Here is a 27710-nt window from a genome sequence, read left to right as displayed (position 1 = left end):
GCCGACGGTCTGGCAGATTTTGAGCGTTGGCCAACTTTCCTCGGTGTGATACTCACGGTTCCGAGCCGTTGGCTGAAAATAGTCCTCAACGACTTTGTTTCGCGCGATTCGACATGTTGAATCGGCGTCGGGCCGTTGGGGTAAGAGAGAACTCTGATTGGCTGTTCAGCTTTGTGAAAGATTCAGTGCAGGAGAACAGCAAAACAGCAAGCGAAGAAGTAAAAACGGTAAAGATAGAAGGCTGTTCTTGTAATATTACGTCTTCTTACCTGAGTGTTCCTTGGCAAATATTTCAATATTAACATGAGCGGAGTGGAATAAAGAAAATGTTTAGCAGGATTGATATTCGATATGTACGCGCCGCTTTGTTTACATTATGTGTAGGCTATCTGCAGCCGGTGTTCTGACAATTCATGCTACCCATCGAGATTTCCTACTTACCGGTTATGCGCATGTGCAGACTCACATTTTTTTTTTTTACAAAAGGTACATTTTCCTGTTATAATGTATAATTTCCCTTTAAAAAATGCTTACTACCATATGAATATTTGTACGGTCAGCCAGCTGAAAAGGAATAACTGAAAGTTTCAGTTACTATAAGAAAAGGTGTACTTTAACAAGTCAAAGATGAATATTTTATGATAATTTTTACTTTTCACACCGTTTTAAAAATAAAAACAGTAGTCTACAGTATACAGTAGCTACTCATAACTTAGAATTGTATTAGAATTGCATTTCATACGACTTTAATCTGCATTCTGTGATCAATTCGCGCTACGGTAGCATTTTTCGACAAGGCAGCAAAAATCGACAGAACACCGGCAGCGTCGGTTCTCCTTTTTGAAAGACAAATATATCTGCAGAAATACAGTTCGCTCATTACACGCAGGCACAGAATGCACACTAACTGACAGTCAGCTGCAATTCTCTCAGTGTGTTCAAGTGCAGCTTACTGACGAGAGGCGACAAGTCAGCTTTCATCAGCGCTAGTTCGTTGGGGTTGGTTTGGTATTGATACGCAGTTATGCTAGTCCAGCCATGTAAAGCCTCAAAAAGCCAGTAGCTAAAACCTTCATTTGATATGAAAAACATGAACAGGGCCCCAAGTTAACAACTAGAACTTGGCAAATTGTAAAGTTAAATGGCTTAGGCAGAAATTTGTTTAGGTCAAGAATCTCAATGCACAAAAGAAAAAGGCGTAGTAGTGCAGCCCTAGAACCAACTCCAGTCTGAAACGAATACCAAAGACATCAAAACATGTTGAGTTTCATGAAGTTTATTAAAACACTAAAATTCACTTGACCAGGTTAACTTTTCCACTAGACACCACAGTTTGCCCACTAGGGATGGTCTTGACGGGAGTGTCTCTTCCTGTAAAAAGTGGTAGAAGCATGAGGGGCATTTAAATAAGTTCTCGGTTCCTGAAGTCAACTTACAGCAAGCACTCACTTTTCCTAGCGCAGCTTTGCTCACAGGAGCCAGAGGAGGGATGGCACACTGCTGTACTACAGTGGATGAAGATCTAACAGATGGGGAAAAGGGTTTAGCCAGAGAATTCACTATACAAAGTACTAATATTAAGGGTTGAGGTAAGGCTGCGGAGCGTACGGTTTCCTGCAGAGGAGCCAGTGATGATGGATCAACAAATGTGAACATCTTCACAATAAAGCGCTTGTAGTGGGTCGGGAACTGAAGACCAGACGATCCAGTCACTGGAACCAATGTGGTCAGGTAACGATCATCCTGGTAAGGGCATCTGAAAGGCAAAGAGGGAATCAGAAACTCCTTACAGCACACTAGATGAACAAAGACTGGCCTTACTCACCCATCAACCAGAAGGTCCCATTGGGGTAGACTGAGTGGACTCGGGGTTGACGTCGCCCAGCAACGTCCCAGCATCAGGACAATGTTGGGGTCGGTCCTCTCCAAAACGTGCACCTCAACATAGACAGGCTCCCGCAGGACTTTTGTAACTGGATAATCAGCATCACTGTAGTAGGACGTGTACGCCTCGTCCCCTGAGGAAGAATGCAGGGTTTAACTAGAAACTGGAGTTTTAGAAAGGCTTTAGGCATACTTGGGACAAACCCTTACCTTCAGCACAGCCTTTGGTGACACACTGACCATTTGCGAGTCTAAGCTCCACCCTGAGGGGTCCAGGAGCAGCTACTGGTGGAGGTGGAGGAACAGTGTTGACCTCCACAACCAAAGCTTCCACAGAAGTACCAGAGTACCTACACTGGAAGAGAAGCCTGGAAAACAAACAGTGAGCTTGTAGCATTTGCCATGGATTCAAATTTATGAGAAAGCATACATCACCCACTCAAAATGGCTGTCCCTTGTGATGGAGCCAAGTGGTCCGATACCCACTTTATACGAGGAGGTCATTCTGTTTTCATACACCACATATCCACCGTCCTCCTGCAAATCATAACACTGTTGGCATCTAGTCCATCCAAAGCCATGCAGAACAAAACCACAAGCAGCTACTCACCATCATGCTCGTGCCGCACGCTGTGACGGGGAACTGGTATATGGCAAAGAAAGGTGTGGATCCCACAGGACTGCAAGCTGGATCATTTCCACCCAGGAGATGGACTGAATCCAGGCTCAAACGAGGCAGAGTGACATCTCTAGCAACCACTACCACAAACTGACCATCTCTTATACACTGGACAGTCACTGGAACAAGGTACAAGAGCTGGTTATTGATGAGGATCGGTTTAACAAGAAACACCTTTACATTGACTCTACACTCTTACCGGCCTTCCCATAGTAACACTGCTGTCCGTTAAAGCAGCAGTTAATAGCTGCACACTCAGCACCACTGATACCAGGCGGTCCACACTGGATCTGCTCATAATCAGCTACAGCACATTTGTCCAGGGGCTCTGCCTTCACCACTGGCTGAAACTGCTGAGGAAACTGTTGACTAGCTTGTTGTTGAACGGACTGAGGAAACTGTTGACTAGCTTGTTGTTGAACTGACTGAGGAAACTGGTGACTACCTTGTTGACTAGCTTGTTGTTGAACGGACTGAGGAAACTGTTGACTAGCTTGTTGACTAGCTTGTTGTTGAACGGACTGAGGAAACTGTTGACTAGCTTGTTGTTGAACTGACTGAGGAAACTGGTGACTACCTTGTTGACTAGCTTGTTGTTGAACGGACTGAGGAAACTGTTGACTAGCTTGTTGACTAGCTTGTTGTTGAACGGACTGAGGAAACTGTTGACTAGCTTGTTGAACTGACTGAGGAAACTGGTGACTAGCTTGTTGACTAGCTTGTTGTTGAACGGACTGGGGAAACTGTTGACTAGCTTGTTGAACAGACTGAGGAAACTGTTGACTAGCTTGTTGACTAGCTTGTTGTTGAACGGACTGAGGAAACTGACTAGCTTGTTGAACTGACTGAGGAAACTGGTGACTAGCTTGTTGACTAGCTTGTTGTTGAACAGACTGAGGAAACTGTTGACTAGCTTGTTGAACAGACTGAGGAAACTGTTGACTAGCTTGCTGTTGAACTGGCTTCTGAAACCGCTGGTCAGTTTGCTGGAACATCAGAGCTTGAGGACTTTGATTCAGATTACTCCACTTGGGAACAGCATGACAGAACACACAGAGCCAAACACAAAGTGCCAGAGACTGAACACACCAACTTCCTGCCATTGTCCAACAGCTAGTCACACTGTTGAGATGCTGCCCTTTGGTCTTTTTGTACTCTACGGACTCTGGGTAATTAATGATAATCCCTCCCTCTTCATTAGTAGGCTAGTCATGATTCACCAGACTTGCACTCCAGGGGTGCGTTTCCCGAAAGCATCGTTGGCCAACTATGATCGCAAGTTGATCGCAAATTCCATTGAAGTCTATGGGCTCTATGCACGGCGGTATTTCCGGTGAAGCATTAGGGATGCTCAATAACTTCCGCCGATCGTAGAGTCCAATGCAATACCGAGAATTTATATTGAATTTTATACTCCATGGTTATACTAAAGAAACGTTAGTCACAAAAACAGATAAAACAGACACCCCTCGTTGTGCTTCTTTTTAAAATTATATTAAATAAATATAACTATAAAATTACATCTAAACGTATGTACGTTTCATTTCAAAGACGGGAGGACAGTAAATTTTGAAGACTCTGGCATAATCCCGTTTTCCTCTGCTTTAATCTCCACAACCGGAAATGGACGAGCATCCTTACGTCAAATGCGGAATTGGAACTTGCGACCATAGTTGGCTAACGATGCTTTCGGGAAACGCACTCGAGTAGGAGTTTATGCTGTAACTAGGTGATTCAATTTTAACTTGTCTTTCCACCCTTTTGAACACACACCGCTGTGATTAGGTGCGTATCATTCGCTGCTCTGTGTCGCCACAAGTCTCAACTTCTCAGATTCTGTCGTTTTACAGACTTGGTTTCAATAAAAACAGTTTTTGGAATAACAAGGAAGTTTTGAGCTTTGAAAATCAGGGTATTTTTATAGTACAACAAACTCTTACCTGTCAAAAGACCAAGGAAAAGCTGAATTCTCAGTTCACGTCCCCTTAAACGGATACAGTTATTGACCACTGGGTGACTTTAAGAACTAGCCTTAAGCAGTTTATGCAACTGGCCACCGTCCTACACTTTCTCTAAACTAATTCCACAAAATGTCTCTAGGAAAATTGATTGCAAGGAGAAATTAGAGTTACCATGATGAAGTCTTAAGATAATGACATATAACACTTAATGTACAAATATAATAGAAGACCACATTTTAAATGTTTATTTCACAAACCTAATAAATACAGTAACATTTTCAACATATTCAGCTCTTCAAACTGGTTGTTAAATATAATTGAAATGATTTTATTTTAGACAGAATGGTCAAGTTGCCTTCCGTGTTGCTTTTTTGATGGTGCAGGAACAAGCAGACATAGATTTTGTAAATTGTTTTTTTGTAAATAAGTGTGTTCAATAATAAAAAAAAAAGGAAAAAGCAGACATTTACATAATAATAAAAAAGTAGCTTTATGTCACTACTGACAAAGAACTGACATGGTTTAGGTTGGATAAATGTCATGCTCTGGAAACCGTCGATAAAGATCTGTCATGAGTGAAGCAGAAGCCGCAGTGATGGGTTTAGTTGCACCTACTATTAAAAATCAAGTAAAGCTGAACTAACATGGCCGACTTTAGACCAGCGTTTCTCAGCTCTGGCCCTCAAGCTCCACTTTCCTGCAGATTTTACTCCATCTCTGATCGAACGCCTGTACAGGCTCCTCGGGGTCTCCAGGATTACGAGTCGCTCAAGGTTTGCTGATCTCGAAGGCCAGTGCTGAGAATCCCTGCTTTAGACGATTACAGACCAGGACTCAATCACACACACCGCCGCTCAACAGGTCTGGATCGGCAAGATTTTTTATATTTCTTAAAAGAAGTCTCTTCTGCTCATCGAGTGATTAATTTGATTAAAAAATGTGAATATACAGTAAAGTGTAATTTATTCCTGAATTTATCATCATTACTCCAGTCTTCAGTGTCACATGATCCTTCACAAATCACTCTAACATGAGGATCAAGATTATCATCAGTGTTCAAAACAGTTATTTAGATTTTTATTTCAGGATTCTTTGATGAATAGGAAGTTTAAGAACCGCATTTATCTGAAACAGAAGCGTTTGTAACAGTAAACACTACCGTCTGGATTCAGTAAGAACTTATATTACATTTATGGGGGAAAATAAATAAAAGAAATCAATACTTTTACTCATCAAGGATGAATTAAATTGATAAAATTTACAGTAAAGACATTTATAATGTTACAAAATATCATATTTCAGATACATGCGGTTCTTAAACTTTCTATTCATCAAAGAATCCAATTTTCAACATCAATCACATGTTTCTTGATCCTCATATTAGAGTGATTTGTGAAGGGTCATGTGACACTGAAGACTGGAGTAATGACGATAAATTCAGCAATAAATTACACTTTACTGGATATTCACATAGAAAACTGATGATTTACATTAGAATAATATTTCACTGTTTTTAATCAAATGAATGCAGCTTTGGTGAGCAGAGGAGACTTCTTTTAAAAACATTAAAAATCTCACCGACCCAAATCTCCTGATCGGTCGGCAGTGTGTGTGTTATGGTGTGTTCCCGTCAGGACCATGTGACGCTTCATTTCTCCGTGGAGAAGGCCCTCTTCATGAGCGGCGGAGGCGTCTTGCCCGCCTCGTAGACGGAGTCGGGTGGAGGAGCGCTGAGACAGCACCAGTCTGGGACGCGGCCCGTCTGGTTATAGTAGTCTCTGGACACCGAGCGACTGCCTAAAATGTCCTGCAGTGCTCCAAATACAGCACCTACACGGGAAGAAACAGAGCAACCCTGAGTGAATGGCAGAAAAGTGTGTAACACACTGGCCCCCATCACACACACTCGGTGCGGCGCAAGTGCGTTTCGCTAGTTTCATTTTCACATCCCGCGACACATTAAAACAGCGAATGCGTTTGTGCCCATCTGTGCCCATGGGCTGCTGGTGTGAGAGCGAGTGTGTGTTCAGGAGCGCTGCTGTTATGAGGAACTGAAATAGACCGAGCCGATGACCGTGGCTAAAGTCCTTGGCGCAGTATTATAGTTATTTAAAGAGAGCATTAGTAATATAAGCCCAAAGGCGGGTCTACAACATGTGTATCCTCTGCTTATTTTTTTATTTTACTGTGAAATGTGTGTTTCCAGGCTGGAATGTGTGTTATTGTTTTGGTCTGTGATAATGCACGTTGCCAATTTTGACGTTGCGCTCATTCCTGACGCGTCTGGCGACCCGTGTCTGAGGCGGTGGGAGAAACGGCGATCTCTGATGTTTTGAGTTCGACTGCAGTACCTATTTACACCACTAGTTCTTACAGACTGCACCTTTAAAGGAGTAGTTCAGTTTTGAAAAAACTTTAGCTGATAATTTACTCGCCCCCGTGTCATCCAAGATGTCCATGTCTTTCTTTCCTCAGTCGAAAAAAAATTTTGTTTTTTGATGAAAACATTCCAGGATTTTCTCCATATAATGGACTTCAATGGGGACCAAACGGTTCAAGGTCCAAACGAGAGTTTCAGTGCAAACTGTTCAAAGGACTTTAAACGACACCAGACGATGAATAAGGGTCTTATCAAGCGAAACGATCGGTTATTTCAAAACTTATTTCAAAAAATGTAACTTTTCTAAGGTTGCTAGCCTTGCTCTATTCTGTGAGGCGCGTTTGTAACGTCACGTAATGCGTAATTACGTTCAAAAGGTCACGGGCGGCGTAGCCGGAAGTACAGAGTCAGTGTTTAAGTTGAATGCATAGGTTAAACGTGCAAACTAACTCAAACGCCGTTTACAAAAAAAGGAATTAAAAGGTAAAACAACGATGTCGGACGATTTTGATTCTGTACTTCCGGCTACGTCGCCCGTGACCTTTTGAACGTAATTACGTAATACGTGACGTTACAAACGCGCCTCACAGAATAGAGCAAGGCTAGCATTTGTCCTTAGAAAAGTTACATTTTTGAAATAAGTTTTGAAATAAGCGGTCGTTTCGCATGATAAGACCCTTATTCATCGACTGGTGTCGTTTAAAGACATTTGAAGCTGCATCTGAAACTGTCTTTTGGACCTTGAACCGTTTGGTTCCCATTGAAGTCCATTATATGGAGAAAATCCTGGAATGTTTTCTTAAAAAACCTTCATTTCTTTTCGACTGAATGATGACTTGGATGACACGGGGGTGAGTAAATTATCAGCAAAAGTTTTTTCAAAAGTGAACTACTCCTTTAAGGGGACCATCAAAAACAGTGAAACCCAAAACCGTATTCCTCATGTGTCGTCCCGTGCGTGTCGGCGCTCACCTCCGAGCCAGGCGGTGCAGTTGGGTTTAGCGGGCGGGCTGTGGATGCGGAAGCTCTTGGTCGCGAGGGCATCGCGGTACTTCGGCTTCTCCACCAGCGAGCGGATCTCCGCCAGGAGGCGGGGCAGGAATCCGGGAAGCATGGCCGTGCCGCCGATGATCACCAAGTTCTCCGACAGAACCTTGCGAGTGTCGATGGGACACTAGTGTGGTACAAACGAAACAAATCAACAAGGTGAATGCTGGGAAAACAAACACAAAATACACATCCTCAGAATAGCCTTTCAGTCCATAAACTCCACAGCAGAGTAACTCTAGTAAGCAACTCAGTTTGATCATTAAATTAATGTGAAGATGAATTGACTGAATAAGCGATTTTCATTTTTCATTAAAAAATTCATTTTCGGAGCATCACTTCAAACATCGACATGATTTTTCAATTGCACTCGTCATTAGAAGGAACTTCTCTTCAGGACTGACTTGAGGATCATACACGTCATACCTTGACCAGCGTGTCCAGCATCAGCGTGGCGATGGACTTCTCCTCATTATCCTGCTCGAACAGCATCTCCGCCACCGAGTCTCTGGAGAAGGTTAGTGTGGGTCAGTCCTGCCGCTCGTTACTCTCGGCTCAAACATGTGACCTTCAGGGAAAGCAGGTCATGTGATCGTGTGAAGGTCTTTACCTGATGAAACCCTTGACATGCAGAATCTTCTGGCCGTCCAGCGGATACTCCACGTCTGGAGGCGGAGCCGGTCTCTGACGGACCAATCAGAACAACTGTGAGTATTCTTACTTTATTAATTACACTAATTACACTCATCGTTCAAATAAGCAGGACGGTCAAAGTTAATGCACCAACTCTTGTGACGCTTTAATAACTGACTTGATGAAACAAATATAAATCTTTTTTTTTTTATTAAATTTAATCTGTATTTTATATATTGTATTTTTATTTTATATATTGTATTTTATTGTATATTGTATTTTATATTTTGTATATTGAATGTATCTGTCTTTTTTCACCCAAAATTTATTCCAAAATGAATTTTTATTAATTTTAACTTAATTTTCAATAATATATATAAATGAAGAGTTCAGATGCAAAAGCCTCTAAATGCCATTTGAAATTTTCTTCTTTAATGATGATTTTTATCAAACTTGTATATTAAAGTTCAGTAATTTCACTTAAATAACAATTAATAGGTAATTATCATTGCCATTTAAGTGAAATCACTGAACTTAGATATACAAGTTTGATAAAAATCATCATTAAAGAAGAAAATTTCAAATGGCATTTAGAGGCTTTTGCATCTGAACTCTTCATATATATATATATATATATATTTAAACATTATTTATAAAGGAGAATAACGTGAATAACAAAAGTCCCACAATTAACAAACTACATAAAACATTTAAGATTAAAATACGTCAAAATTTTTAAAAATACGTCTTTTATGAATACATCAGTTATAACAATAAAATCAGGTCTATTTACGGTGAAAAGTCGTGTGTGTGAGCAGGTTGTGTTGTGTTGAGGAGTGTGTGTTAGCGTATGAATGCAGTGTAAAGCGCGCCCTCTGACCTCGGCTGATCCGTCCATGTTGAACTTGGCCTCCTGGATCTTCATTCCTCTCTGCAGGTCGCTGACGAAACACGTACGCACTGAACACACACACACACACACACACACAGCTCAGTCCTCACTCAACATTACACACTGTTTTAACACAGCGAAACAGGAATAACTGTAATGTAATAAAGCCGGTCTTGATTTTGTCATCACCTTTGATATCCTCCACTACATCTTCTGGAATAGTGCCTGTAACAAACAACACATAATCAAGTACAGTATTAACCTTATACTGGATCATATTTCATAATCTCCTGCAGTCCTTCTGTCTCTGGTCGATAGACAGACTCTTTTAGTGTATTTGTACAAACGTCCGTCCGCCGCTCGAGCTTCACGAGTCTTTCTGTGTCAAATCTGAGCGGACTTTATCAAGTAAACGCAGGAATAACTTTAGACAAGTATGAAATATGTTTTAGACAAGCAAATCGATCGTTCACTTTATCTGGAAAAATAGGATTTAGTTTGGTGTAAATATAATGCACTCTGACTCAATATTCCTAACAGTGTTCAATCAGGTTTGATATTTGTGTGTGTGTGTCTTACTGATGACGGCGGGGTTGAGGCCGGTGCCGGAGTCGGTGTCCAGCATGCATTGCTCACTCAGCAGAGCGTGCAGCTCCCTAAGACCACACACACACACAGTGAGAACACAAGCAGCTGTATCTCACACACACACACCGCCTCGCTTCATGCCACTCTGGACTTACTTATGAATGGCTTTTCCAGCCATCGGCAGAGCCTCCCACGCGGACAGGATCGGGACGCCCTCGTAGATCTAGAGCGCTGTTAAAGTCTGATCATCATAAACGGCTGTGAAACATCGCTAGTGTATACAGCGCTTATAATCCATCCCTGATGAGGCACACACACTATGAGCAGGAGTGTGTTTCCCGTACAGCTTCACTACTGTAGTGCGACGCATCTCGTCACGAGTGCTTACCGAAACCGTATCGACGTAAAGCGGTCGTTCACACACGTCGGTTAATGACGTCACACACACGCGTGGAGTAATAACTACTGTTAATGAATCTGATTGGGATCGAAATGATGCTGGATGTTATAAATTAGACATCTGAGGAACATTTCTCAGTTATTTTGCTTTGTTTCCAGATTTAGTCACACACACACTTTAAACATGATGCTTTAAATCTCTTGACAAAGAGATTGTGTGTATTCTAAATAGGGTTGCCAACTTTCTGATTTCGAAACGAGGAGGTTTTTTGGTAATGACCCTTAGAATTCATATAGCATATTATAATCACTTATTAGGCCTATATTAATTTATATGTATGCCTAATCAATGACTGTACCATGTATTCTAGATATATGAAGGCTATCATGATCATTTTGCCAACAATGAACCATGGATTTATTTTAGTTTTAGTGTTTAGTTTTTTTTAGTTTACTTTAATTTAGTTTTTATTTTAGTTTATAATTTTTTTTTTTAGTTGAATTAATCACCCGATCAGCATGGCTATCTGTTTTCTCCTAAATAAAAGCTCAAGGGTTTATTTCTTGTAAGTGTAGAAATAGGACAAAAGTATTTTAATTCTCCTATATTATAGTGTAATGTTGATTAAAATATACTTTTGAAATATTCATTTTCATTTATATAGTAGCCTATATAGGCTATATGGATTTTACGTCATAGGAATAATTGAAGAGTTCAGATGCAAAAGCCTCTAAGTGCCGTTTGAAATTTTCTTCTAGAATGATCATTTTTATCAAGCTTGTATATTTAAGTTCAGTGATTTCACTTAAATGGCAATGATAATTACCTATTAATTGTTATTAAAGTGAAATTACTGAACTTAAATATACAAGTGTGATAAAAAATCATCATTAAAGAAGAAAATTTCAAATGGCATTTAGAGGCTTTTGCATCTGAACTCTTCAATTATATAAATCATTATTACATTATTATAATAATTGTTTGGCACCATTGATAATGTAATGTAGACTGAGACTCTCACAACTAAAAAGATGTTTGAGTCCTCTTTATTGTCCTTGTACAAATCAATGCTTTATATTTCTTTAACGAGCAGTTCGTGGGTTGAAGCTCTTAATTTTGATCTGAACTGATGCATTTAACCTTAAAATGTAAAAAAAATAAATTCTTGCGGGGGAGCAGTCAGTAAAACATAAGATTATCTTTTAAAATCGATTGAACGCGGAACAGTTTTCCCTGTGAGTGAGTCTGGAAAACCCGTAGTGGACGAAAGCGGAGTGATAACAGAACGCTTAGAGTGCAGAGAGGAATGTGCTCTGACTCCAGTCCTGGTTTTGCGTCCGTTAGAAGCTCAAGCTCGCAGGCAAGAGGATATTTTAACTAATTTGCGGTAAAACTAGTCGATCACGAGTGGAGTGGCTCAGCTGGTCTTCATTCATAGTCTGTCTGAGATATATTAGAAGATGCGTCTGTCATGGATTTGCACTGAACTGATTCTCAAAAATACGGAACAAAGTTGCGTTCCGTATCAGTTCAATACGGAACAAGACTTTTATGTGACAAATACAGAACGATTCCGTATTATACGGAACGGTTGGCAACCCTAATGCTAAATATAAGACACAGATTGCACTGAATGTCCGCCGGTGTGTCTCAAGATCAGGAGTTATTGAGTCCACATGCAAACATGAAACTGCGTCACACATGCTGTCGCTCACACACACACACCTATGCGAATGTTCGTTGTATCGATGTTATGGGGAAACACACACACGATGGAACCTGCGACCATGCTTTCGGGAAACACACCCCAGGGCGACAGTCAATCGAGTCAAAGTAGTTTTAAAGCGTATTTGCTGTAAAGGATTCTGGTAAGACGAGCGTCTCCGTGTATCCGCAGTCCATGACGAGAGCCGACTGGATCCCCAGAGACATGAGCGACATCAGGTGACCCGGAGCGAACAGCAGCGACGGCACCTGCAACACACACACACACGGCTCAGGGTTACTCTACACCAGCGAACACGGCTGACCGACACACACACACACACTCACGGCCAATTACAGGCTGGAGAAACAGCAGCAGGTCTGATGTAAACCGAGTCTCTTCTGCTCACCAAAGCTGCATTTATATGATCAAATATACAGTAATAACTGTGAAATATTACTCCAGTGTAAAATATTTCAGTTTTCTATAGAAGTTCTGTGGTTTCAGCCACAGACTGAAAAATAAAAAAGGTAATTGCGACTTTATCTCATAATTCTGACTTTATTTCTCAGAATTGAGAGATATAAAGTAAAAATTGCAAGATATAAAGTCAGAATTGCGAGATGTAAAGTCAGAATTGCGAGATATAAAGTAAAAATTGCGAGATGTAAAGTCAGAATTGCGAGATATAAAGTAAAAATTGCGAGATATAAAGTCAGAATTGCGAGATGAAAAGTCAGAATTGCGAGATGTAAAGTAAAAATTGCGAGATGTAAAGTCAGAATTGCGAGATATAAAGTAAAAATTGCGAGATATAAAGTCAGAATTGCGAGATGTAAAGTCAGAATTGCGAGATGTAAAGTAAAAATTGCGAGATGTAAAGTCAAAATTGCGAGATATAAAGTAAAAATTGCGAGATGTAAAGTCAGAATTGCGAGATATAAAGTAAAAATTGCGAGATGTAAAGTCAGAATTGCGAGATATAAGTAAAAATTGCGAGATGAAAAGTCAGAATTGCGAGATGTAAAGTCAGAATTGCGAGATATAAAGTAAAAATTGCGAGATGTAAAGTAAAAATTGCGAGATGTAAAGTAAAAATTGCGAGATATAAAGTCAGAATTGCGAGATGTAAAGTCAGAATTGCGAGATGTAAAGTAAAAATTGCGAGATATAAAGTAAAAATTGCGAGATATAAAGTCAGAATTGCGAGATGTAAAGTCAGAATTGCGAGATATAAAGTAAAAATTGCGAGATGTAAAGTCAGAATTGCGAGATATAAAGTAAAAATTGCGAGATGTAAAGTCAGAATTGCGAGATATAAAGTAAAAATTGCGAGATGTAAAGTCAGAATTGCGAGATATAAGTAAAAATTGCGAGATGAAAAGTCAGAATTGCGAGATGTAAAGTCAGAATTGCGAGATATAAAGTAAAAATTGCGAGATGTAAAGTAAAAATTGCGAGATGTAAAGTAAAAATTGCGAGATATAAAGTCAGAATTGCGAGATGTAAAGTCAGAATTGCGAGATGTAAAGTAAAAATTGCGAGATGTAAAGTCAGAATTGCGAGATATAAAGTAAAAATTGCGAGATGTAAAGTCAGAATTGCGAGATATAAAGTAAAAATTGCGAGATGTAAAGTCAGAATTGCGAGATATAAAGTAAAAATTGCGAGATGTAAAGTCAGAATTGCGAGATATAAGTAAAAATTGCGAGATGAAAAGTCAGAATTGCGAGATGTAAAGTCAGAATTGCGAGATATAAAGTAAAAATTGCGAGATGTAAAGTAAAAATTGCGAGATGTAAAGTAAAAATTGCGAGATATAAAGTCAGAATTGCGAGATGTAAAGTCAGAATTGCGAGATATAAAGTCAGAATTGCGAGATGTAAAGTCAGAATTGCGAGATATAAATAAAGTCAGAATTGCGAGATGTAAAGTCAGAATTGCGAGATGTAAAGTCAGAATTGCGAGATGTAAAGTCAGAATTGCGAGATGTAAAGTAAAAATTGCGAGATGTAAAGTCAGAATTGCGAGATGTAAAGTCAGAATTGCGAGATGTAAAGTCAGAATTGCGAGATGTAAAGTCAGAATTGCGAGATGTAAAGTCAGAATTGCGAGATGTAAAGTAAAAATTGCGAGATGTAAAGTCAGAATTGCGAGATGTAAAGTCAGAATTGCGAGATTTAAAGTCAGAATTGCGAGATGTAAAGTCAGAATTGCGAGATGTAAAGTCAGAATTGCGAGATATAAAGTCAGAATTGCGAGATGTGAACTCGCAATTGTGAGAAAAAAGGCGGAATTCTGAGAAATAAAGTCGCAATAATTTTTTTATATAGTGGCGAAAACAAGCTTCCATAGTTGACTATGTGAATATACAGTAAAGTGTAATTTATTCCCGAATTTATCATCATTACTCCAGTCTTCAGTGTCACATGATCCTTCACAAATCACTCTAATATGAGGATCTGATGATCAAGACACAGTTAAGATTATTTTCAGTGTTTCATATGTTTGTGAAAACTGATAATTTAATGTTTCAGGATTATTTGATGAATACAAAGTTCAAAAGAGCATCATTTCCTTCACATAGAATCTTTTGTAATATTATAAATAATATAATTTCCACAAGAATAGCATGTTGCTTGCATTATTTAGAATAGATTGTAAACATGAATTAACTCTATATTGACAGATCACCTGATTACAGTAAAGCACACTCAGACGCAGATTAGAACAAGTTTCTGAGATCAGAGCTAATCATAAGAGTGTCATAACGCGGATCTGAACGAATCTTCTGATCTGAGGTCAGCAAGCTGTGGCCAGCGGAGGGTGGATTAGACGAGCTCACCTCGAAGTGCTTGAAGAAGACCCTGGAGAGCGTCTCCCGGAAGTGTGAGGGACAGAGCAGCGACTCCACGACCACCACGCGCCGGTCTCGGGGGTTCACCAGCAGATGCCTGAGGGGAAGAGGCATGAGTTCGGTCATGTGTTCGCTCATGAACTAAGCTCTGGGGGATTTTTAATCATCATCATAATAATAATTATGCATTTTATTCAATGGCGCCTTTCATAACACCTCACAAGCAATTCACAGGTCACTGCATAACACAAAACACACACGCCGCACATACAGATCAAGTGCAGAAGTCTCAATAAAACATGTTAATGTTAAAAAGATATGTTTTAAAACACGTTTTAAGTCAACAAGCACTCGCAATTGTGCAAAAAACTCATTTTTATAGGGAAAATGTAATATAATTTTCTATAGCGCCACACTGGACTGACCGAAATCTCCCACCATTACAGAAGGAGCGCATTTTACTTGCTTTCTGCGTGATTCAGTCACAATCTGAAGAAAAGTTTCTGTTTTTCATGAGATTTTATGATTTCCTGCTTTTTTCTCCATATATTATGGAGTGTAAATGGCTAGTCAACGCCATCTTCAGGTTATAGGCTTTGTATGACTCCCCCTGTAAACACTAATGTATTCCTTAAAACTCATCTGTGATCACCAGAACTACACATTTAAGAGTTTTTTCCTTGGAAAAGAATTCTTCATGCCTTAAAATATAACTCGACACCCTGCAAAGTGCACCATTGGTTCCCCGCCGGCGGACTGTCGTACCTGAAGTAGAGCAGGTGCACGAACTCCTTCAGGATGGTGTACAGCTCCTCAGTGTTGATGTTGTACTGGACGACTCGCACGGCCTGGACACACGATCATTAGGGGTGCACACATCATTATTGTGTTAATAATGTTGAAACAGAATCAGTTCGTCTTGCGGCATCTCTTCTCTGATGATGTGGGCGGGGCTATAACCTGTCACTCAGATGAGATCAGCCAATAGCAAACCACAACCATCCAATCAGTTCCCCACAGACACAATCAACTCTGTTTAAAGCATTAGTTACAGCAAATGTTGTCTTAAGTTTATTAATTATGATTATAAATAAGACCTCTTGAGATCCAGGGTGTTTAATTTCACTGGGAATGATGAATCTCGGCCCAGTCTCGCCAGCAAAGCCACATCTACACATTACAAACACAAGAGAACAAAACCAGTCAGAACAAACACAAACAAACCGAGTGTCTCATATCATATACCATAATAATTTTGTTAGTGATTAATGATCATCAGTGTAATAATGCACGATGAATCGTGGCGTGTAACTCATTCAGGTCTTATATCGTATAATTTGACTAAAACATCGAGTCTATTTATATTCTATGACCGCGACGCACTAATAACAGTCACTTACTTTGTGTACGCCGCTCCTAAATCAATGACTACGGCTGTCTTCTCCCCGCCGCTGCCCAGGCCTTCAAACAAGGGCATTTTCTCAATAGAAGTAATGTATCAAGTGGGAAAAAAGAGATTATTATTGTGTAAACACAACGCTGACACTCATAGCATTAGAGAGACGGGCGGGGTCCTTCACAATGGCTGCCTTGCATTCGCCTGAATAAAAATATTCTCGGCAACAGTAAAAACCAAATACATCCAACACGCAAACATTTTCTACACATTTACATGTTCATTCTGTTGTACATGTTCTTATGTGTTCCGACATGTGAATGTGTTTAATGAAAAGCGTTCTGCATGAAGTATCCGCTGATCTGAGATCAGTTCTTCACACTTTACTGTCCGCTTGAATGCGTGGGATTTGGGCGGGTGACACCGAACCCAGATCAGCTCTCCGTGGACACTTTGAGCCAAGGCGGCTTCAGCGATAATTCCCCCAAAAATCATCATTTAAACGCCCTCAACACAATTGGAAGATATTTAGAAGAATGTTTAAACCAGACAGTTGTGCTGCACCATTTTATAGAAACTTGTTTTTGTCCTCAAAAAACAAAACATTTTAAAATATATTTGCGACTTTTTATCCCACAATTGCAAGTTCACATCTTGCAATTATGACTTTATTTCTCAGAATTGCGAGATATAAAGTCATAATTACGTGATACAAAGTCGCAATTCAATTGTGTGTTATAATAAAGTCGAAATGCGAGTTAAACTCACAATTCTTACTTTTTTCCCCTTGCACTTGCAACGCCCAATTGCATGTTATAAAGTCAGAATTATATAAACATGCAATTCTGAGAAAAAAATCTGAATTGCACATTTAAGTCTGACAATTCTGACTTTATAACACGCAATTGCGCCTTTATATGATGTAAACTCGAAATTGTGGGGAAAAAAGTCAGAACTGTTGGATAAAAAGTAGCAATTACCTTTTTTGTTGTTTATTCTGTGGCGGAAATGAGCTTCCATGGTGTAGAGGGGGGAACCATGGACGTCATTCAATTGATTCCATTTTTATTTTATTTAATCGAAAATAACCTATTACATTTTTGTATAACCTATGCTATTTCGAATTAGCATTATGGATGTTTTTGTAGCATGCATGCTTGTTTTACTCAAAGTTTGTTTTTAATGGGGAAAAACATGTCAGGTTGTTTAATCATTAAATAAATACTAATACTATTTAAAGTTGCAGTGTGTAAGTTTTAGCGCATCTAGTGGTGAGGTTGCGAATTGCACCCAACAGAAGTTATGGTGGCCGACAGGAAGTGATGTCGTCGTCTGAGACAGCAGCCAGTTACGCGATGAGGTTTCTTTACAAAGATAAATTAAGAAATTAGGTTAAAGGAGCAATGTGTGACTTTTAGCGACATCTAGTGGTTCGGTTGCGAGTTTGCACCAGGTTTGCACTAAGGGCTCCGCCCACTGCTCACCCCTCCCTTTCGAAGAAGCTACGGTTGCTAAAACGGGACAAACTTCTCGTCGGCTGAGACAGCAGAGAATAGCCAGAGTAAGCCAAGAGTGTGTAACATTGTCACTGTTTCTGTACCACAGTCCATTATAAACCACATCATGAATACTGTCTGTTTACAAAGCCATAGTCAGGTGAGGATCAAGGGTTTTAATATATAATTTAATAAAATAATATTAATCAGCTGATTGTCTCACAAACGTAACCAGCAGCACATTTCTCCCCACATACTGTAGCAAACCCATAATACAGCGAGGGAGCAGCTATATATTTTTTCTAACAGGGTAGTAATAGTTTAGCTGGCTAATATGAGCTGTTACTGTGGCTGAGCTGGGACGCGTCGGCATCGCATGAGTCCAAAGGTCGGAAGTGCGCGCGCTGTTACAATCATGTCATCTCCGCATCCCATAGATACTATTTACTACACACAATAGGCTTTTTTTCTCTGATTTTGAAAACTCTTCGTGATCGACTTTAGTGATAAAAGACTTTAGTAAAAGTCTCTATCGACGGGTTAGTGATTCCTGTAACGTACTGTTTTACGGTCAATGACATGAATACTAATCATCAGCTGTCTTACGAACGTAACAGCACATCTATCCCCACATAACAAACCCATAACACAGCGAGGGAGAACTAAGTTACATGAAACAATCCTAACTACATATTTTACACCACTCACAAGGGAAAAGTCACTACTCACGGAGTGTAAGGCTAGCTTCCAGCTTTCCGCTACTTCTCTTTCAAGGTAGTGATGAAACGCGTTCTGTAGCGCTGTTTGTTCGCGTTCGGCTACGGTAGGAATATGACGTCACAACATGGCGACCTTCATAGAAGGGGATTCCCTTGGTTATGGAGCTATTAATGTCTCATTCTAAGGTAATAAAAACATTACGGCTAATTAAGTAAGTTCTTTATACACCACTGAAAACATAGTTATGGATGTCATATTGCATTTCTGTTAATAGATACTCAACTTTGTTACACATTGCACCTTTAACCTAATCATTCCGTAAAACGATATTTTATTGTGAATTTTATTGTTACTTGTTTATCATTGTGTCAGTGTTTTATTCGCTGGCTTTAGCAGCTTCTTATCATGAAGAACAACATAGTGACAACAAAATGTGTTTGTCCATTCAGGTCCACCATAGAAACATGTTAAATGCTGAAGGGTACGCACAGCCTACGACGTAGCTACGGCGCGATTTCGACATAAAACGCCTCATTCTAAGCTAATAAAAACACAATGGTTCATTATGTAAGGTCTTTATACACCACTGAAAACACAGTTTTATATTATATTGTATTTCTGTCAACAGATCCTCCTTAATATTACACACTGCACCTTTAAAAATGAACTAGAGCGTTAATTATGGACTTGTTTCCCGCGCTGTCAGTGAGCTGGCTGTAGTCGACTGCGCAGACGCAGACGAGATTCAGTCTGAGGAAACTTCAGTGTGGCATGAGCTGGCGCAGACAGAGGAATAACAGCAACGAGCGCTTATAATGCCTCTTAAGAGCGGGAACGGGTGACTGAAACACTGCGCGTGCACTGGACATGAGCCTGATCCGCGTTCACACACAGCAGGTGAGCATCTGCGTCATTACTGTGATGATGTGCCATTGTGTTTGTTTACTTCATATTAGAGTTGTCCAGAAGAGCATCAGTGTCCGCATGCTGTGATGCACGTGACGCGGGAGAGCCAGTCTGGCCATTGCGCACTCACATAGGGAATAAATTACGCAGCATAATAATAGTGCCTGAATCAGACATATGAGGTGTTCTGTGACAGAGAAAATGCAATGCATTAATGCACACAATTACAGTACGCATTTTATATTAGGCTATATTACATCACGGATTTGATTATATTGATCAATAAACATAATAACTGCCTGGAATTTGAAACCTGGATGATACAGTAGGGCGCATTGTCTCCGTGCTATTTTTAGACACTGGCAGAGAAATGCAGTAGTGTGTGTGTGTGTGTGTGTGTGTGTGTCAAGTTACTGCTGCAGAAAGAGCAGGGAAATAAAGACCAGGAACAAATGGGTGGTTAAACTAGCAGCACAAAACAATACAATCTTGAATATACATCCAACAGTTCTAGAGATAGTGTGCTATGCCAATACACAGAACCAATGTTTCATAAGATTTTATTATTAACTACAATAAATAAATAATCATTGGAATACGTCTGTAAAATATATGCATTATGAATGCATTCAGTTAGGGATAATGTACATCCAGCCGGTGATTCTCAAAAAATAAACTGTTAAGATGAGGACCTGACGAGAAGCTGAAGGGGTTTATTCTGAGATAACACACACACACACACACACACACACGAAGGGGTTTATTCTGAGATAACAGCCGGCTGGATGTACATTATTCCGCTTATTACACCGACTCTTGCCACATAACATGACATTCCAGATGAGTGAGTGGAGGCGGGGCTCATTTGCATATTCATAGAACCACGTATACTAAATGAGGCGAGGGTGTCGAGTTACGTGAAGGAATCTTTTTTTTATGTCATTTTGGTGATCAAAGATGAGTTTTAAGAGATACAATTATTGACTTTAAATAATATACCCTTAAAAATGCTACAAATGAATCATCTCTTAAAGGAACAGTTCACCCAAAATGTTGCTCTAAACCTGTTCAAATCAGTTGTTCTGTTGAACTCGATAGAACTGAACCAAACATCATCTGGTCCCCGTTGACTGAGTTCCTGTCATAAAGAGGGAAACAGAATCAAGGATAAAACCTGAATCAAATATGAGACGAATTCAGCTTTAATAGTGTCATTAATCAGATCAATGTTGATTCAGATCAGTTCAATGAAAACATGATATCTGGCGTGTGAATAATGTTTGGTCCGACTGAATGACTGTGTATGTGAATCTGTCATTTGTAGCACCTTCCGTTTGCTCCTGTCTCTAGGAAGTGTGCTCGAGTGTTTCGGACCGGCTCACGTTTAACTTCGGCTCCGGACCGCGCGTGCTCGAGTGACGGATCCGCTATGTTGAGTTTACGCGGTCTCCTGTTGGCCGCGGTGTGTCTGTCTGCCGTCGCGCTCGAGGAGTCGATGGATGAAGGAGGAGGAGATGAGAACGGCACCAGGACTCACTCGCCCGACTCATTCTCCAACTCATCCTTGTTGAGCATCAGCTCAGGAGACCCCGAGGCGGCTCCGAGAGTTACGCACGGGGAACCTGACAGGAACGAGCGAGCGAGCGACTCAACGGACTCTCTCCCGTGTTCTGAGACCACGTGTTCTCCGAGGGCCGACACACTCCAGACTTCGGACTCGCTGACCGGCGTTCCCATCGGAGACTCATCTGGCCCGAAACTGCTGGACGTGACCGATACGTGGACGGAACCGGTGCATCTGCGGGCAGGTCAGTGATCGACACACATTTAAGCGGCAACCTTTCGATCTACGGTCACTTTTGACCGAAAAATTTAACTTTTTAAAAAAAAATTGTTTTACTTCATCGGAATGGTACGAAACTTGTTAAAGGTTTCGTCTCTTGCTGTGTGAACACACACATAACTCATGGCCGTGATGTGAACTGGTTTAATGGTGCTGTGATCAACAGTCTCACTTGTGCTCCTCGTGTCAGAAATGAATGGAGAGTTTCCTCTAGTGGAAGCGTTTGGAACTGCAGCCGAACACACTCTCACTGAACGCTCGTTTACGGAGAGATCGGCTCACACGCGGACACACACTTCTTCAGCTTTACGACTTTGATTTTCTTGCAGTTTTAGAGTCAAACGTGTTTTTGAAAATATATATTTCATATAAAAATAAAAAAACGTTATTTTTGCAATTTCTTATCGGAACTTTTAACTTTTTCAATTTGTAATTATTTTTTCGCGTCAGCAATAATCTGCCGAGTGTCGTGTTTGAGAAGAGATCAAACTTCAGTCTGTCACTTCAGATTCTCCACAGTTTAAGATGGACATTTAATTTTCAGGTCTGTGCTCAAAAAGTGAATAAATGGATTATTAATACTGCATAAATATAATTTAGTACCATAAATCCCCCACAAAAAATCTAATATTAAATAAAAAACACAATCAAACTAAAATATAGTGCATTAATTACAATAATAAATTAATAAAATAATTAGTTTCTGTAATTTTTGACCGCCACACGAAGAGCACCAGTTCCTCTTTTGGCCACTAGAGGCGCGACTCACTCCCATAGACCCGCATGTTAAAACGCCCAACTTTACCGCAGAATAAAACATGTTCACAGTCTGCTGCAAAAAGTGGGTTTGGTCTGAATCGCTAATGTTGCCCTTCATGACGACTGTGAGGGGGGAATATTTGTATAACTCATCCGTTAAAATGATATTAAGCCTGAAAGTTGTGCATGATTAAGGGCGTGGCCACTTGAGTGACAGGTGGACAGCATCACGTCACCTCAGCTAATCCGTCTCGCTGCACTGGGAGTGACGCGCGGCCAAGGTGGCGACGGCCAGCTCCGCCCACTTTGGGCTTCAGAAAGGCTCCTCAGAATGTTTATCACACATGTTTATTTACATTCTATGATTTTAATTTTAAACAACCCAAAGGAACAGTGTCTCTGTCTAAGAAGTATTTGGTGAAAGAACAGAGCCAATAGTTGTAGTAAAATACGAATGTAGAGTTCTGGTTCTGGTCTGAAAACATTAGCATGAGCACTGTGAACCCCAGCGGACGCCGACGGCAGCCTAATTACGTTCTATTTTGAGTTGTACTGGCGGAAAGTGGAGCTGACTGCTAAAAGAGGAGTCTGCACGTTCATTATTAATGTTCACGGCTCTGAGTTTGATGTTCTTGGCTTTGCGTTTCCCTTTTCCAGAAGCAGTGAGCGTGCTGGAGCTGGGCACCGAGGCCACCATGCCGTCCGAAGACCTGCCTCTGATCTTCGAGGACGTCGCATCGCCATCCGTAGTGTCCGTCACCGTGGCGTCGGCTGCCGTGACGACGGGAGAAACTGAGCGAACGGTGTCCATGGATACGGTGCACTCTTCCTCTGATGTCCTTCTCTCAGGAACGCTGGACTGGCAGACGTCTGGAGCGAGAGCCTCCGTCACAGAACCTGATCCGTCACTGGAGCGAAGTGAGGATGCTTCCGAATTATATAATAATAATTAGATGAGAAAAGCTTGAGGACAAACTTCTTTAAAAAAAAAGCCAGGGCTGAAAGTTTAAAATAACTTTGAAGAGCTTGAAGTTTGAAATAAAATAAAAATACTCGTATGTTTTAGCATGCTAGCATAATTTAACAGATTGCTAACATGTTTTATTATATTGTTACATGTTACTATCATGATTTAATTATCATGATTTGGTTACCATGTTGCTAGCATTTTTCAACATTTGCCAACATGATTTATCACGTGTTTAACATGATTAAATACATTGTTAACATGATTTAACAGATTGTTAGCATGTTTTAACAGATTGTTAACATGTTTTAACATGTTGCTAACATGATTTAGCACACCGCTATCATATTTTAACATGTTGCTAACATGATTTAGCACACCGCTATCATATTTTAACATGTTGCTAACATGATTTAACACAGTGCTTTCATAAATTAACATGTTTATAACGTTTTAGCACATTGATAGCATGACTTAGCATGTTGCTACATGATTTAACACACTGCTAATATGAATGAACACTTTGCTAACAGGAAATTAAACTTTGCTAGCATGAATTAGCATGTAGCTAGCATGATTTAGCTTGTTGGTAACATGTCCTAAGCTAGTTGTTTGGCTTTCCCAGGGATTGATACGTAGTGGATGTATTGAATTCAAGTTTTAACCCCCTCAATGTAAGTCTAAGGCATTTTTTTAATGATTTTTAATCTGAGCTTTTAGGAAAACCGTAAGTCGGATCGGTTAGAAAAGATATAAAACAGTCTGGAGGTCAAGCCAACATAATTAAAGTCCCCGTGAAATCAAAATTGAACCTATTTACTTTGTTAGCGCATATTACTAGTCTTGTGGTGAACAATTAATCCATGCAAGTGAATATATATATAAAAATGTTTTACCTTAGTAATCTTTAATCAAAATCTGAAAAGTTACTTCCGGTCTGGAACGGTTTCTTTTTCTGATGACGTAGGTTTCACAGTTTGGGTGGGGAAACGCTTAACCACTCCCCTCAAACCGTTAGTTTGCTATGAGCGAGAGATGGAGAGGAGGAGCGCTAGAGTCAAACCCTGCCCTCTGTTCAATATTCCGCTTCACTTGGAAATACGTCACAGCACTGGAGAAAAATCGTTTGCAACTTCCGGTTCACGGGGACTTTAAATAAAAACTAAACATTAGATTAGAAACACCTTAACATCATATCAGCTTCTACAAGATGAACGAATGTGTTTTTGTTAAGCGTTCTGATTGGTCCTGCAGATGATGACATCACACAGAGCTCAGTTACCCGTCAGACTCTGGCGGTCGTTCACGAAGATCTGGAATCTAAAGGTTAGTGCGCGTGCGTTTAAAGCGCTAGTTTCTGACACGCCGCGGGCTGAACCGACGTCTCTGTCTTACAGAGGAGCCTGATGAAGATGAGGAGGAGGAGTCTGAGGAGGAGAGTGAGGAGGACCTGATGGAGAGCACCCTGGCTCCACACACGCGGCCGCCCTACAGCCTGATCCCCCCTCCCCCCGTCTGGGTGCAGCGGAACCAGGGCCTCGGTGAGAACACACACACACACACACAGCTATGCTAGCGTGAGTCTCGTCAGGAGCTTCACTACTAACGCTCGGTGTTTGCTGTGTGCAGTGCGGAGCTGGGTCGAGCTGATCCGAGAGAAGGTGCGCATATTCATGCTCATATTTACACTAGTTCATGTTTCCGAAAGCGTCTATTACATTAGATTTATCTACATTAAATACAGTTAAAACACTGAAATATTATTACAATTTAAAATAGCTGTTTCTATATGACTTTATAGTAAAGTGTAATTTCCTGTTAATTCATGTTAACAGTGCTACAAGATTAGCATGTAGCTAGCATGCTACAAATTAGCATGCTAGCTACATGCTAATTCAAGTTAGCAGCGTTTAAACATGCTAGCTACGTGAATTCATGTTGGCAACGTGTTAAAATGTTAACAATAAGCAAATAAATTCTAATTTATGTTAACAGGTGCTAAAACATGTAACCAAAATGCTAATTCATGTTAGCAATGTGTTAAAACATGTGTTTAAATGCGGTAGTAACATGGTAACAACAATAACAATATGCTAATTGATTCTAATTTGTTCATGAAATGTGTTCAAGCATGTTAGCAAAATATTAAAACATGCAATGGTTTAAAAACTGCTGACAACTGCTAAAAAAACATGTTGATGATGCCCCGGTAGGCTGGTTACGTGTCGGGGATGTTGGCGCCTGTTGGCATCGGGATAGCTGGCGCTCTTCTGCTGGTCGGTGCTCTTTACAGCATCAGACTGATCCACCGCAAGAGGAGAGACAGCTTCAAACACCAGAGGAGGAAGGTACGCGGCAAGACACTGGCAAGAGTCAGCATAGCATCAAGTCATGACGTCTCAATGTAGTACATAAATTCTATAATTTGAGCCCTTTGTTAGCTTCATCAGATTCGCTGTTGTACTGATGATTTTAATCTTGTGACTTTGCTACACATGATAGCTAAATGCTAATTGCAATTAGCTTAGGGTTAAAACATGATTAAAAACAAGTCATAATGTGTTAGCACTTGTGCTAACACTACCATCATGCTAGCAACAGGCTAACTGTGTTAGCATCTTGATAAAACCATGTTAGCAAAACATGTTAATCATGTTAGCATCTTGCATCATGTTAGCAACAGGTTAATTGTGTTAGCATCATGATAAACCATGCTAGCAAAAGATGCTAATCATGTTAGCATCTTATTAAAACATGCAAGCAACATCCTCTTCATGTTAGAATTATGCTAACAAAATGTGTAATGTTACACATAAATTATGTTAACATCTTGCTAATCATGTTAATCATGTTTCCAACATGCTAATTGTGTTAGCATCTTGTTAAAAACATGCTACCAACATGCTAATTGTGTTATCATTTTGCTAAAAACATGCTACCATCATGCTAATCCTATTATAATCTAGTTAAAACATGCTTTCACACGCTAGCAACATGCTTATCGTGTTCGAACTTTGTTAAAATCATGCTAGCACTGTAGGGGGTAGTGTAGTTGCACACGGCGAGCACCACTCGGAACTATAGGAGAAGAGATAGCTTCAAACACTAGAGGACAGTTCTCGGTTTCTGAATAGAGCCGAAACATTGGCAAGAGTGAATGAAATCTCAATGTTGCATAATGTACAAACCAAATCAGCAGATTAGCTTGAGTAGTGATGGTTTTAATCTTGTGGCTTTGTTACACATGCTAGCAGTGAATAGCTACATGCTAATTGTAGTTAGCTTAAACATGATAAAAACAAGTCAAATGTGCTAGCATCATGCTAGCTTCGTGGTAATCGTGTTAGCATCATGCTAGCAAACTTCGAATCGTGTTAGCATCTTGTTAAAAACATGCTAGCAACATGGTAATTGTGTTATGAATATATCATTAGAGCCAGATGAAAGCTTCAGCAGATTAGCTTGAGTACTGATGGTTTTAATCTTCTGACTCTTCTTCAATGCTCGTCCTCTTCAGCCGCCCAGAGAAGTGCGTAGCGGCCCAGACAACGCCATGCTACTGGCCGACAGCTCAGAGGACGAGTTCTGACCCGCCGGGGGCATCTGGGCTTCAGTCCTGCATTTCACACAGTTTCTTCACTAGCATCGACACTCTTTTGAGAAGACGTGTGTACGAGGAACATTTGAACTGCTCAGTATTTAATGAATAGTTTAAAATTGTCTACCGTATGTGTTCATTTAAGCAGAAACGTGTGGAATTTATATCGGATATTATTGAACACCTTGAATCATGAATAACCCAGTGTTGTGATATAATAGTGCTTTCATCCAAACTCAAGACTTCTGCAAGCTGTATATATCAACTAAAATACATCACCAGGCTTATTATAGTTTCATTTAGAAAATATTAAATGATTGCATATTAAAATTGAATCGTGAAAGATCTGCTCTTGTTTAAACTTGCGCTCATGTGCTTCAGTTCTTAATGAAATCAGCATTTAAACACATTATAACACTTCTGTATTTTATATGAATGTAAAATGGACCTCAATGGTGTTATTGGTTATTTCTGGCTTATATTCGCAGCACATCATGACAGGTGATTCTGTACAGTTGTTTTCACTGTAAATAAATATGATTATGATGCCAAATGTTGTTTTAATGACAATCAGATCTATATGAGCTCATAAACAGTCGTCCAGGTCATGAATCGTGCGTTCACTGCTCGTTATGGGAGTTCTTAATTGCTTCTTAAAAATATTTTTTGTCAAAGTTGTGAATTATCTTTACAGTAAAAGGGTGTTCAGTGTCTTAGACATGTACATAAGGAATCATCACTGTAAATATGACAAAAATAAAGTATTAAATCATTTAATCGATTGTTTTTGTTACATAAAATATAATATTGAGACGTTTTGCTTAAAGTTGAAACTGCAGATGCAAAGTTTGTGTCTCAGATTTTATCAGAGTCTGAATGCTGGAACTGACCATCTCTCTCTCTCACACACACACACACACACACACACACACATTCTCACACTGACTCACTGTCACACACAAACACTCGATCTCGCACACACTCACTCTCACACACTCG

General features: G+C 40.1%; 3 protein-coding genes across 5 annotated transcripts; 1 reads left to right on the top strand and 2 right to left on the bottom strand.

Moving 5' to 3' along the window:
• Nucleotides 1-1260: 1260 nt before the first annotated feature.
• Nucleotides 1261-3724, bottom strand: LOC120491982 (zona pellucida sperm-binding protein 4). Of its 2 annotated transcripts, XM_089118992.1 has the most exons (9): nucleotides 3279-3724; nucleotides 2763-3245; nucleotides 2495-2682; nucleotides 2324-2421; nucleotides 2095-2252; nucleotides 1826-2018; nucleotides 1609-1756; nucleotides 1450-1522; nucleotides 1261-1371 (listed from the first exon to the last, which is right to left on the bottom strand). In XM_089118992.1, the coding sequence occupies exons 1-9, from the start codon at nucleotides 3664-3666 to the stop codon at nucleotides 1295-1297; spliced, it is 1806 nt and encodes a 601-aa protein (XP_088975118.1). In that variant the 5' UTR covers nucleotides 3667-3724; the 3' UTR covers nucleotides 1261-1294. The 2 variants fall into 2 exon arrangements, with proteins under 2 accessions (XP_088975118.1, XP_088975119.1); XM_089118993.1 differs by having other exon boundaries at nucleotides 2763-3720.
• Nucleotides 3725-4746: 1022 nt separating this feature from the next.
• Nucleotides 4747-16631, bottom strand: actr10 (actin related protein 10). The gene is made up of 13 exons (XM_039690039.2): nucleotides 16427-16631; nucleotides 16124-16196; nucleotides 15792-15874; nucleotides 15015-15123; nucleotides 12331-12438; nucleotides 10220-10287; nucleotides 10056-10132; nucleotides 9666-9701; nucleotides 9465-9544; nucleotides 8562-8635; nucleotides 8378-8459; nucleotides 7877-8078; nucleotides 4747-6354 (listed from the first exon to the last, which is right to left on the bottom strand). Exons 1-13 carry the CDS (start codon nucleotides 16501-16503, stop codon nucleotides 6173-6175), a joined length of 1251 nt encoding a protein of 416 aa, XP_039545973.1. The 5' UTR covers nucleotides 16504-16631; the 3' UTR covers nucleotides 4747-6172.
• Nucleotides 16632-19393: 2762 nt separating this feature from the next.
• Nucleotides 19394-27488, top strand: armh4 (armadillo like helical domain containing 4). 2 transcript variants are annotated; one of them, XM_039690040.2, is made up of 8 exons: nucleotides 19394-19535; nucleotides 20895-21352; nucleotides 22804-23064; nucleotides 24368-24439; nucleotides 24511-24654; nucleotides 24743-24774; nucleotides 25327-25461; nucleotides 26631-27488. In XM_039690040.2, the coding sequence occupies exons 2-8, from the start codon at nucleotides 20974-20976 to the stop codon at nucleotides 26700-26702; spliced, it is 1095 nt and encodes a 364-aa protein (XP_039545974.2). In that variant the 5' UTR covers nucleotides 19394-19535; nucleotides 20895-20973; the 3' UTR covers nucleotides 26703-27488. The 2 variants fall into 2 exon arrangements, with proteins under 2 accessions (XP_039545974.2, XP_039545975.2); XM_039690041.2 differs by having other exon boundaries at nucleotides 19398-19535; nucleotides 22807-23064.
• Nucleotides 27489-27710: the final 222 nt, after the last annotated feature.

This window comes from Pimephales promelas, chromosome 13, assembly GCF_988280905.1.
Source record: "Pimephales promelas chromosome 13, fPimPro1.hap1.1, whole genome shotgun sequence".
In the NCBI taxonomy this organism is placed as follows: domain Eukaryota; kingdom Metazoa; phylum Chordata; class Actinopteri; order Cypriniformes; family Leuciscidae; genus Pimephales; species Pimephales promelas.
This window is presented reverse-complemented; position numbering and strand designations above follow the sequence as displayed.

Coding starts and splice junctions, on each gene's coding strand:
- actr10 (XM_039690039.2), bottom strand. CDS start 16,503: ATGCCCTTGTTTGAAGGCCTGGGCAGCGGCGGGGAGAAGACAGCCGTA. Junction 10,288..12,330: donor CGGAGACGCTCGTCTTACCA/GAATCCTTTACA, acceptor ACAGCGCTCTAG/ATCTACGAGGGCGTCCCGAT. Junction 9,545..9,665: donor TGTAGTGGAGGATATCAAAG/GTGATGACAAAA, acceptor GTGTGTGTTCAG/TGCGTACGTGTTTCGTCAGC.
- LOC120491982 (XM_089118993.1), bottom strand. CDS start 3,666: ATGGCAGGAAGTTGGTGTGTTCAGTCTCTGGCACTTTGTGTTTGGCTC. Junction 2,422..2,494: donor CGTGCGGCACGAGCATGATG/GTGAGTAGCTGC, acceptor TATGATTTGCAG/GAGGACGGTGGATATGTGGT. Junction 2,019..2,094: donor CACCAAAGGCTGTGCTGAAG/GTAAGGGTTTGT, acceptor ATTCTTCCTCAG/GGGACGAGGCGTACACGTCC.
- armh4 (XM_039690040.2), top strand. CDS start 20,974: ATGTTGAGTTTACGCGGTCTCCTGTTGGCCGCGGTGTGTCTGTCTGCC. Junction 23,065..24,367: donor TGATCCGTCACTGGAGCGAA/GTGAGGATGCTT, acceptor TTGGTCCTGCAG/ATGATGACATCACACAGAGC. Junction 24,775..25,326: donor TCGAGCTGATCCGAGAGAAG/GTGCGCATATTC, acceptor ATGCCCCGGTAG/GCTGGTTACGTGTCGGGGAT.